A 12,103-nucleotide genomic window follows, 5' to 3' on the forward strand; every position below is an offset into this window, starting at 1 on the left:
AATTACGCTGCCTCGCAGGGGGGAGCACGGAGGGTGGCCCCGGAGAGGAAGGGAGGGAGAGGTCGGGCTGCCCTCCCCGCGGCTGGCTCCCCCCACCACTATGGAAGGGGGGTTACCTACCTACCTACCGGGGCAGCTACTTATCTAACCTATACTGGGGGGCAGTGGCACCTACCTAATCTAACCTATACTGGGGGGCACCTAGCTAATCTAACCTATACTGGGGGGAAGCTACCTATCTAACCTTTACTGGGGGGCAGCTACCTAATCTAACCTTTACTGGGGGCAGCTACCTAATCTAACCTATACTGGGGGGCACCTACCTAATCTAACCTATACTGGGGGCAGCAACCTATCTAACCTATACTGGGGGCACCTACTGATCTAACCTGTATTGGGGGCACCTACCTACCTAGCCTATACTGGTGGCAACTATACTGGCTACCTATATTGGAGACACATACCTAACTAACCTATGCTGGGGACAACTATTCTGGCTCCCTATTAGAGGCACCCACCTAGCTAACCTGTACTGAGGGCACCTACCTATCTAACCTATACTAGGGGCACCTGCCTATCTAACCTATACTGTGGGCAACTATACCGGCTACCTATACTGGAGGCACCTACCTGGTTAACCTATACTGGGGCACCTATGTCTGGCTACCTATACTGGGGGGACCTATAGCTGGCTACCTATACTGAGTGCAACTAGACCTGGCTAACCTATACTGCAGACACCCATACCTGGCTCCACGCGCGTGGGCTGGGGGGGAGAGGCAATTTTACACCCTCGCCCTGGGTGCATTTTAGCCTAGAAACTGTCCGGCCTCTGAGTATTGCACACCTTGTGGTTTTGGGAACTCCAGTGATGTTGCAGCTCTGAAATGTGGCCAAACTGGTGGCAAGTGGTATCTTGGCAGCTGCACGTTTGACTTTTCTCAGTTCATGGGCAGTTATTATGCGCCTTGGTTTTTCCACACGCTTCTTGCGACCCTGTTGACTATTTTGAATGAAACGCTTGATTGTTCGATGATCACGCTTCAGAAGCTTTGCAATTTTAAGAGTGCTGCATCCCTTTGCAAGATATCTCACTATTTTTGACTTTTCTGAGCCTGTCAAGTCCTTCTTTTGACCCATTTTGCCAAAGGAAAGGAAGTTGCCTAATAATTATGCACACCTGATATAGGGTGTTGAGGTCATTAGACCACACCTCTTCTCATTACAGAGATGCACATCACCTAATATGCTTAATTGGTAGTAGGCTTTTGAGCCTATACAGCTTGGAGTAAGACGACATGCATGAGGAGGATGATGTGGTCAAAATACTCATTTGCCTAATAATTCTGCACTCCCTGTATATCTAAAACCAAGCTGAACCTGTGAGGAGTGCTGTTGGCTATCTCTCTACAAGTCTACAAGAACGATGACTGACTTCCATAATGGCCTCAATTCTGGTAGCTATGTACGGTAAATATTTTGTCAGTAAAATACCGCAATCAATATTTTCTGGGTTTTTCTGCAATTCTGAAAGATTTTTTCTGCATTTCTTCTTCTGCAGTAAAAGTGCAGTATTTCAGCTGTAAGCATGCGGTTAATAATAATAATAATAATAATAATAATAATAATGAATCATCTTTAATGGTCTTCCATAAGTTAGGTTAGTCTTTGGAAGGTGTTCCCCCCCCCCCCCCCCTCCCGTGTATTTGATTATGTAGCAACCTATGGAAAGAATATTTATAGGCATTCTCTATTAAAAAAAATCCAGTAAATAATTAAATATTTGGAGTTTTATTATTTCTACTATTCTTTTCTATTACACAGCCTGAATAGAAACTCCACTAAAACAGCAATTGGAACTCCACTAAAAACTGCAAAATACATACAAGTTGACTTTACCACCAGGTACAGGCAGCTCTAAGGGCCTGTACCAGGGGCAAACCCAGGATTTTCAAGGGGGGGATTCCTGAAAGGTCTCTCTCAGCTACACACAACAGTATAAGAATATGGTAGGACATCATACTGGGTATGCACAATGCAATTTCCCATCCGACTGACCGACCGACAAAGGGATTGATCAGGGGCAGTTTGGATACAGATAATAATGAGGACAGTCGACATTGGTAATGAAGGGAAAAGTTAAGCATTCACACAGAAGGGCACAGGACTGTGCTCATACCTGGCTCTGTTAAGTTCCCCAGAGCTGCTCCATGCTCTGTACACCCACTGCTGCTCCATGCTCTGTACACACACTGCTACTACATCCAAAGTCAAGCAGGGAAAGAAAGGGGGCAGTGCTGTGAGCTGCAGAAGGCCTGCAGATATTCTGGTGCCTGTCCCCATATATGGCAATGGCCCTGGTCTGAGGGGGGATTCTGGGCAGCTGTAATCCCCCCCCCCCCTGCATTTGCCTATGTGTACACACTGCTGCGCTTTTAAAATTGCATGCGATTTTTAAATCGCAAGCCTTCATGAGTATAGGAAAAGCGCATCGCACCAGTGTGTACAGGTCTCCACAATTTTCATTATTTTTCAAAAGACCTTGCGATTAAAAAGCGCATGCGATTTGAAAAGCGCAGCGCAAGCACAGAAGTGTGTACAGGCCCTTAAACTGATCGGTAAATTATGTGCTAACCAGCCCCCTATTTTTCATGAGCATTCTGATTTTCGGATAAATATTGCAAAATACTGCACATTTTATGACCTAATTTGCTGTGGTAAAACTGACACTAAGCCTACCAGAATTGAGGCCAATGCTTGATGACAGTATGCGGTTACTCATGTCATTATTATATTTTATTTATTTTCATATCCTCCAGCTCCTCCCGCTTCTTCTGCAGAAACTCCGGCTAGTCATGTCTGGCTATTCTCCAGAGCATGCAGTGTCAGGCATCACTGACCCCTTTCTACAGGTAATGTATATGCCAACTATAGTGCCCTGCTGCTTGTGTCAGGATAGTATTCCACACCTCTGTATGGTTCTATTCCGCATGTCACTTTAACTTTTGTCCCATGTATCCTCCAAAACCATTTTATGTCTAGTTGTGTAGTACCTTGTACAGTACTAAATCCAAAATTATTCAGGATGAATTTGATTTGCAGTTAGGTCAATAAGTGAATATAAAGAGTGTATGAAAGCAAAGTGGTGGACAGTGTATATATTCTCTGGTCAGATGGGCTTTTCACTATAGTAAGCTTTCTTCCTCTCCTCTCTGGATTCAACTTGTGTGGCCATGTGACACTCAAAGCAGGAAGAACAATACAAGGCAGAGTGGCCAGAATATATTTTCTATTACTCCTGCATAAGGAATAAACCTGTGCTTACTGGTAAATAAGGAAGTGGGACATTTAGTTTACAGGAAAAGGTTGATCTGTTTAAATACTTCATTTTGGTAACGGGAAGTTAGAGGCAGAGAGATGTAAAGCCTGTATGGATAGATGTACAGCTGCAGGCAAGCAGAGCTACACCGTTGGTTTTTAAATATGTGCAGTTCCAAAAGTAATATAGTTTACACTAATCAACATGAATTGTTGATTGCTAAAATGAATTTGCCTTGTGTTTTTTTTTGTTTTTTTTTTATTTTTTTTATTTTAACTCTCTTAAAGGACACTTAAAGTGAGAGGGATATGGAGGCTGCCATATTTATTTCCTTTTAAACAATGTAAGTAGAGTTGGGCCGAATGGTTCGCCTGCGAACGGTTCCATGCGAACTTCCGTGGTTCGCGTTCGCGTCCCGCAGGCGAACCTTTGCGGAAGTTCGTTTCGCCCCATAATGCACATGGAGGGTCAACCTTGACCCTCTACATCACAGTCAGCAGGCCCAGTGTAGCCAATTAGGCTACACTAGCCCCTGGAGCCCAACCCCCCTTATATAAGGCAGGCAGCGGCGGCCATTACGGTCACTCGTGTGCCTGCATTAGGGAGAGTAGGGCGAGCTGCTGCAGACTGTCTCTCATAGGGAAAGATTAGTTAGGCTTAGCTTGTTCCTGGCTGCATACCTGTTCTGTGAACCCACCACTGCATACCTGTTCAGTGAACCCACCACTGCATACCTGTTCAGTGAACCCACCACTGCATACCTGTTCTGTGAACCCACCACTGCATACCTGTACTGTGAACCCACCACTGCATACCTGTTCAGTGAACCCACCACTGCATAACTGTTCAGTGAACCCACCACTGCATACCTGTTCAGTGAACCTGCCACTGCATACCTGTTCAGTGAACCCACCACTGCATACCTGTTCAGTGAACCCACCACTGCATACCTGTACTGTGAACCCACCACTGCATACCTGTTCAGTGAACCCAACACTGCATACCTGTACTGTGAACCCACCACTGCATACCTGTACTGTGAACCCACCACTGCATACCTGTTCAGTGAACCCACCACTGCATACCTGTTCAGTGAACCCACCACTGCATACCTGTTCAGTGAACCTGCCACTGCATACCTGTTCAGTGAACCTGCCACTGCATACCTGTTCAGTGAACCCACCACTGCATACCTGTTCAGTGAACCCACCACTGCATACCTGTTCAGTGAACCCACCACTGCATACCTGTTCAGTGAACCCACCACTGCATACCTGTTCAGTGAACCCACCACTGCATACCTGTTCAGTGAACCCACCACTGCATACCTGTTCAGTGAACCCACCACTGCATACCTGTTCAGTGAACCCACCACTGCATACCTGTTCTGTGAACCCACCACTGCATACCTGTTGTGTTCAGTGAACCTGCCACTGCATACCTGTTCTGTTCAGTGGACCCGCCACTGTATACCTGTTCAGTGAACCCGCCACTGCATACCTGTTCTGTTCAGTGAACCTGCCACTGCATACCTGTTCTGTGAACCCGCCACTGCATACCTGTACTGTTCAGTGAACCCGCCACTGCATACCTGTTCTGTTCAGTGAACCCGCCACTGCATACCTGTTCTGTTCAGTGAACCCGCCACTGCATACCTGTTCTGTTCAGTGAACCCACCACTGTATACCTGTACTGTTCAGTGAACCCGCCACTGCATACCTGTTGTGTTCAGTGAACCCGCCACTGTATACCTGTACTGTTCAGTGAACCCGCCACTGCATACCTGTACTGTTCAGTGAACCCGCCACTGCATACCTGTTGTGTTCAGTGAACCCGCCACTGCATACCTGTTCTGTTCAGTGGACCTGCCACTGCATACCTGTTCTGTTCAGTGGACCTGCCACTGCATACCTGTTCTGTGAACCCGCCACTGTATACCTGTATTGTTCAGTGAACCCGCCACTGCATACCTGTTCTGTTCAGTGAACCCGCCACTGCATACCTGTACTGTTCAGTGAACCCGCCACTGCATACCTGTACTGTTCAGTGAACCCGCCACTGCATACCTGTTGTGTTCAGTGAACCCGCCACTGCATACCTGTTCTGTTCAGTGGACCCGCCACTGTATACCTGTTCTGTTCAGTGAACCCGCCACTGCATACCTGTTCTGTTCAGTGGAGCCGCTACTGTATACCGGTTCTGTTCAGTGAACCCGCCACTGCATACCTGTTGTGTTCAGTAAACTCGCCACTGTATACCTGTACTGTTCAGTGAACCCGCCACTGCATACCTGTACTGTTCAGTGAACCCGCCACTGCATACCTGTTGTGTTCAGTGAACCCGCCACTGCATACCTGTACTGTTCAGTGAACCCGCCACTGCATACCTGTTGTGTTCAGTGAACCCGCCACTGCATACCTCTTCTGTTCAGTGGACCTGCCACTGCATACCTGTTCTGTGAACCTGCCACTGTATACCTGTACTGTTCAGTGAACCCGCCACTGCATACCTGTTCTGTTCAGTGAACCTGCCACTGCATACCTGTTCTGTGAACCCGCCACTGTATACCTGTTCTGTTCAGTGAACCCACCGCATCAGTGCGCATACCTGTGCAGTTAAGTGAACCCACCTACCTACGTGAGTGCACGCAGTGTGATATACCACTCCGTGCATACCCGATATGGACAAAACAGGTAGAGGAAGAGGTAGTGCCAGAGCCAGAGGAAGGCCACCCGGCAGGTCTGCGCGAGGTCGTGTAAATGTAATTTCGTGTGGACCTGGCCCACAGTACAGTGCTCGGAAGAAGGCACGTCCCATCACCTCCCAAGATTGTCAGGACGTGGTTGAGTATTTAGCGACACAGAACACCTCATCTTGCTCAGCCACCAGCGCTACTACTAGCACCACTTCCGCTGCATTTGACACTTCGCAAGAATTATTTAGTGTTGAAATCACTGATGCACAGTTATTGTTCTTACAGCCAGATGAATTTTCACCAGCTCATATGTCTGAGTTACGCGGCAACACTATGGATGTAACGTGTAAGGAGGATGAAGGACCTACTGATGGTGCATGTTTGGATTTGTCTGAGGCAAGCGAAGCTGGGCAGGATGATTATGATGATGATGACGATGATAGGGATCCTCTGTATGTTCCCAATAGAGGAGATGAAGAGGGGGACAGTTCAGAGGGGGAGTCAGAGAGTAGTAGGAGGAGAGAAGTTGCTGAAAGAAGCTGGGGCAGCTCTTCATCAGAAACAGCTGGTGGCAGTGTCCGGCACCATGTATCGCCACCTATGTACAGCCAGCCACCTTGCCCTTCAGCATCAGCTGCTGAGGTCCCCATAGTGCCCACATCCCAGGGTGGCTCAGCGGTGTGGACATTTTTTAATGTGTGTGCCTCAGATCGGAGCAAAGCCATCTGTTCGCTCTGCCAACAAAAATTGAGCCGTGGAAAGGCCAACACTCACGTAGGGACAAGTGCCTTACGAAGGCACCTGGAGAAAAGGCACAAACAGCAATGGGATGGCCACCTGAGCAAAAGCAGCAGCAGCACACAAAAGAAAAGTCACCCTCCTTCTCCTCTTCCTCCTTCAGGTGCATCATCTGCTTCTGCCGCATTCTCCCTTCCACCTTCACAGGCACCCTCCTCCACTCCGCCTCTGCCCTTGAGCGGTTCCTGCTCCTCTGCCCACAGCAGCAGTCAGGTGTCCGTGAAGGAAATGTTTGAGCGGAAGAAGCCAATTTCGGCTAGTCACCCCCTTGCCCGGCGTCTGACAGCTGGCGTGGCGGAACTGTTAGCTCGCCAGCTGTTACCATACCGGCTGGTGGACTCTGAGGCCTTCCGTAAATTTGTGGCCATCGGAACACCGCAGTGGAAGATGCCAGGCCGCACTTATTTTTCGAGAAAGGCCATACCCCAACTGCACCGTGAAGTTGAGAGGCAAGTGGTGTCATCTCTTGCGAAGAGCGTTGGGTCAAGGGTACACCTGACCACGGATGCCTGGTCTGCCAAGCACGGGCAGGGCCGCTACATTACGTACACAGCCCATTGGGTCAACCTGGTGGTGAACGATGGCAAGCAGGGCGCAGCGGACCAAATTGTGACACCTCCACGGCTTGCAGGCAGGCCTCCTGCTACATGCTCTTCGCTGTCCTCCTCGGCTGAGTGGCAGTTCTCCTCTCCAGCTACACAGCCCCAGCTCCGCAGGGCCTATGCTGCATGCCAGGTACGACGGTGTCACGCCATCTTAGACATGTCTTGTCTCAAAGCGGAGAGTCACACTGGAGCAGCTCTCCTGGCTGCTCTTAAGAAACAGGTGGATGAGTGGCTGACCCCGCACCACCTGGAGATAGGCAACGTGGTGTGCGACAATGGCAGCAATCTGCTTGCCGCTTTGCATATGGGGAAGCTGACACACATACCCTGCATGGCACATGTCATGAATCTAGTTGTTCAAAGATTTGTGGCAAAGTACCCTGGCTTAGCGGATGTCCTGAAGCAGGCCAGGAAGGTCTGTGGGCATTTGAGGCGGTCTTACACAGCCATGGCACGCTTTGCGGAAATTCAGCGGAAAAACAACATGCCGGTGAGACGCCTCATTTGCGATAGCCCGACTCGCTGGAATTCGACCCTGCTCATGTTCTCCCGCCTGCTAGAACAGAAGAAAGCCGTCACCCACTACCTCTACAACTACAGTAGAATGAAACAGTCTGGGAAGATGGGCATGTTCTGGCCCGACAACTGGACACTGATGGAAAATGCATGCAGGCTCATGCGGCCGTTTGAGGAGGTGACCAACCTGGTGAGCCGCAGTGAGGGCACCATCAGCGACTTAATTCCCTACGCTTACTTCTTGGAGCGTGCTGTGCGTAGAGTGGCGGATGAAGCTGCGAATGAGCGTGACCAGGAACCGTTACGGCAGGAACAGGCATGGGACCAATTTTCATCAGACCCAGCTGTTTCCTCAACACCTGCGGCAGCACAGAGGGGGGAGGAGGAGGAAGAAGAGAAGTCATGTGCAGAAGATGAGTCAGACTCAGAGGATGATGAGCAAGGTGTTTCTTTGGGGGAGGAGGAGGAGGAGGGGACGGCGGCAGGAGAACACCCGCAGCAGGCGTCGCCGGGGGCTTGTGCTGCTCAACCTTCCCGTGGTATTGTTCGCGGCTGGGGGGGAGGAGGTTGACTTACGTGACGTCACTGAGGAAGAGCAAGAGGAGATGGAGGGTACTGGATCTGACTTTGTGCAGATGTCGTCTTTTATGCTGTCCTGCCTGTTGAGGGACCCCCGTATAAAAAACCTCAAGGGGAATGAGCTGTACTGGGTGGCAACACTACTAGACCCTCGGTACAGGCACAAAGTGGCGGACCTGTTACCAACTCACCTGAAGGTGGAAAGGATGCAGCACATGCAGAACCAGCTGTCAACTATGCTTTACAATGCCTTTAAGGGTGATGTGACAGCACAACGCCAGCAAGGTACCACTGCCACTAATCCTCCTCCCGTGTCCACGCAGTCAAAGACAGGACGCTCCAGCGATCTCATGGTGATGTCGGACATGCGGACGTTCTTTAGTCCAACGTCTCGCCGTAGCCCTTCCGGATCCACCCTCCACCAATGCCTGGAACGGCAGGTAGCCGACTACCTGGCCTTAAGTGTGGATGTAGACACTGCTGTGAACAGCGATGAGGAACCCTTGAACTACTGGGTGCGCAGGCTTGACCTGTGGCCAGAGCTGTCCCAATTTGCCATCCAACTTCTCTCCTGCCCTGCCGCAAGCGTCCTGTCAGAAAGGACCTTCAGCGCAGCTGGAGGCATTGTCACTGAGAAGAGAAGTCACCTAAGTCACAAGTGTTAAGTACCTAACCTTTTTAAAATGAATGAGGCATGGATCCCGGAGGGCTGCTGCTCGCCCCAAGACTAAGTCAGTCCCCGCACACACAGCATCTCTGCCTGCACGCCGTGTAACTGGCTGCCTGGCCTGCCCCAAGAAGACTAAGTCGCTCCCAGTCCCTCCACACAGCATGTCTGCCTGCAGGCCGCTTGACTACCTTCTCCGCCACCACCAACAGGGTCCGGGACTCTAGGCGGATTGCTGAATTTTTTAGGCCGCTGCTAGCAGCGGCCGCTGTAATAATTTTTCTGGTGCGTGTACATGACTGCCTAATTTTTCTGGCTGCACTGCGGGCAACTGCAACAAAAAAAGAAAAGGCATGTACATGCGCCCATTCCCCTTCGTGATCATTACCTTGCCGTGGTGAAGGGGCTTGCGTATCACAATGAAGCAATGACCGGCGCCTAGATGAGTGTCTCGGGGGGCACACAAAAGATAATAAGGTCGTTGCTTCATTGTGGTCAGACCAAATTTGATCAGCTGGACAGTCACTGTTCTGTCATTCAGCTACATCAGCCAGGCGACCATATGGGCTGTAAAGCCACCAAAACCTGCACTCTCGCCATGGTGCGCACCAGTCCAGCACGGCCGTCACTACACAAACAGCTGTTTGCGGTGCGTACACGGTGAGTTTGGTGTGTCAGTGTGAAGCAGTACCTTAATTACACTACCTGATTGATGTATACACATGCAAGATGTTTTAAAGCACTTTAGGCCTGTCATTTAGCATTCAATGTGATTTCTGCTCTTAAAATGCTGCTTTGCGTCAAATCCAGATTTTTCCCGGGGACTTTTGGCATGTATCCGACTCTGCCATGCCCCCCTCCAGGTGTTAGACCCCTTGAAACATCTTTTCCATCACTTTTGTGGCCAGCATAATTTTTTTTTCTTTCAAAGTTCGCATCACCATTGAAGTCTATTGCGGTTCGTGAACTTTAACGCGAACCGAATGTTACGCGAAAGTTCGCGAACCCGGTTCGCGAACCTAAAATCAAAGGTTCGGCCCAACTCTACGTGCCTGGCTTTCATGTTTATCCTTTGCCTCTAATACTTTGCTTGAACAAGCATGCAGATGTTTGACTTACCTTTGACCATACCTCCCAGCCTTTTGAAATAAGAAAGAGGGACACATAAGCCATGCCCCTGCCACATCCCTAACCACACCCCCAACAAACCCCTAGTCACGCATACTAAAGATTTCATAAGGAAAAATGTTGTTTTATAATTCAAACCACACTGTCCCTTTCTGTTTTGGTTCATTTTTCTTCATATTAACACTTGAAAATAAGAAATAGATCAATTTTTAAACTGGGAATAAAGTTTAGAGTCAATTAAAACATCTTTCAGTAGAAAAATACATATATTTACATGGATCTGTACATAAGCCTTGAAAGAGGGACAAATGAGGGAGAAAGAGGGACAGAGGGATTGGGTTTCCAAAGAGGGACTGTCCTTCCAAAAAAAGGGACAGTTGGGAGCTATGCCTTTGACTGTATTTGCCACATGCTTGTTTCAGGTGTGTGATTCAGACACTAGTGATACATGAAAGATCAGACAGCCAGGCAAATAGTATTTTTCAATCCAATGGGGCAGAAGCTATTCACAAACGCAGCACCTTTCCTTAAAGCAGAACTGTAGAGTCAAAATAAACGCATTGTTACACTTACCTGGGGCTGCCCCAAGCCCCCAGAAGCTGACCTGTCCCGCGCTGAGTCTCCACGAGTCTCCTTTCTCCCGCCGCCGCTCCGTCCCATACCTCGACTTGTAAGTCGAGGCCAGCGCAGTCCTGTCAAGCGTATCCTTTCTTCGTGTTCCCCTCTGCAATAGCGGGGAATGCGAAAAAAGGATGCGCGTGACCAGAGCCGTGCAGGCGCAGTGGCCCGGCATCGAAACCGAAAGTAGCTGGTGGTGCGAGAACGGAGGCTCGCCGAGGAGCGGGACAGGACGGCTGCTGGGGGCTTGGGGAAGCCCCAGGTAAGTGAAACAATGTGTTTATTTTGTATCTACAGTTCCGCTTTAACTACTTTCAGACTGCGGTGATTGAAATCTACGCCCTGTTTTGGGGGCTCCTGGCTGGCAGGGCATAGATTTCAATCACCGTCCGCAGTGCGCATTCACCTTTTCCGTCGCTCCCCGCCGATCGCGCTGCTCAAACTGACGTTTCTCGCCGCAGCTCACAGGCTTTGCCTGTCTCTATGATGGCATTGATGGCAGAGCCGTGTGAGCTGGTCAGGAGCCGATTTCTTTGGCTCCTGGCTATGTCTATCAATGTAAGCCGCTCCCATTAGCTTACATTGATAGATACGGTCAGGAGCCAATGAAAGCGGCGTCTGACCGGCTCACATGACTCTGCCGTCATAGAGACTGCAGAGTCTATGTCCTGAGCATCCTGGCGTGCGGCGATTCGTCGGGATTCCGTCCTTGTACCAGCGGTCTCTGATCCTTAAAGTGAACCAGAGACAAAGCACCCTCATTTATTTGACCATATATATCAGTGGGAACGTTAGAGAAAACGCCTACCTTGCTCTCTGTTTCATTCTTCACTGCTCAGCCTGCTGTTATCAGCCCTGATAAAATCCCAGAATGAGCATTCAGTCTGGCTTTGCTCAGGATTCATTATAGCTGTGTCCATTATAGCAGAGCCAGAAGGGGGCAGGCTTGGGCTTGAAAAGACATCAGAGAAGACAGACTCGGCTATAATGATTCCTGAGCAAAGCCAGACTGAATGCTCAGTCGGGGATTTTATCAGAGCTGGTACCAAGCAGGCTGAGCAGCGAAGAATGAAACAGAGAGCAGAGTAGGTGTTTTCTCTAATGTGACAGTAAAGCGTGTAGAGGCTGGCACTACGTCAGCGTGCAAACAATTCACTTATTTTGAGCCAGTGGATATT

The 12,103-nt window shown here is 49.5% G+C and overlaps 1 protein-coding gene across 6 annotated transcripts in view; it reads left to right on the top strand.

Moving 5' to 3' along the window:
- Positions 1–12,103, top strand: part of AP1G2 (adaptor related protein complex 1 subunit gamma 2) — a 102,393-nt gene that overhangs the window by 43,933 nt on the left and 46,357 nt on the right. For all 6 annotated transcript variants that reach the window (XM_068242165.1, XM_068242151.1, XM_068242146.1 and 3 more), the window contains exon 7: positions 2,820–2,912. In XM_068242165.1, the coding sequence (XP_068098266.1) occupies positions 2,820–2,912 (93 nt within the window). The remainder of the gene's footprint in view (positions 1–2,819; positions 2,913–12,103) is intronic.

Source organism: Hyperolius riggenbachi, chromosome 1, assembly GCF_040937935.1.
Source record: "Hyperolius riggenbachi isolate aHypRig1 chromosome 1, aHypRig1.pri, whole genome shotgun sequence".
Classification (NCBI taxonomy): domain Eukaryota; kingdom Metazoa; phylum Chordata; class Amphibia; order Anura; family Hyperoliidae; genus Hyperolius; species Hyperolius riggenbachi.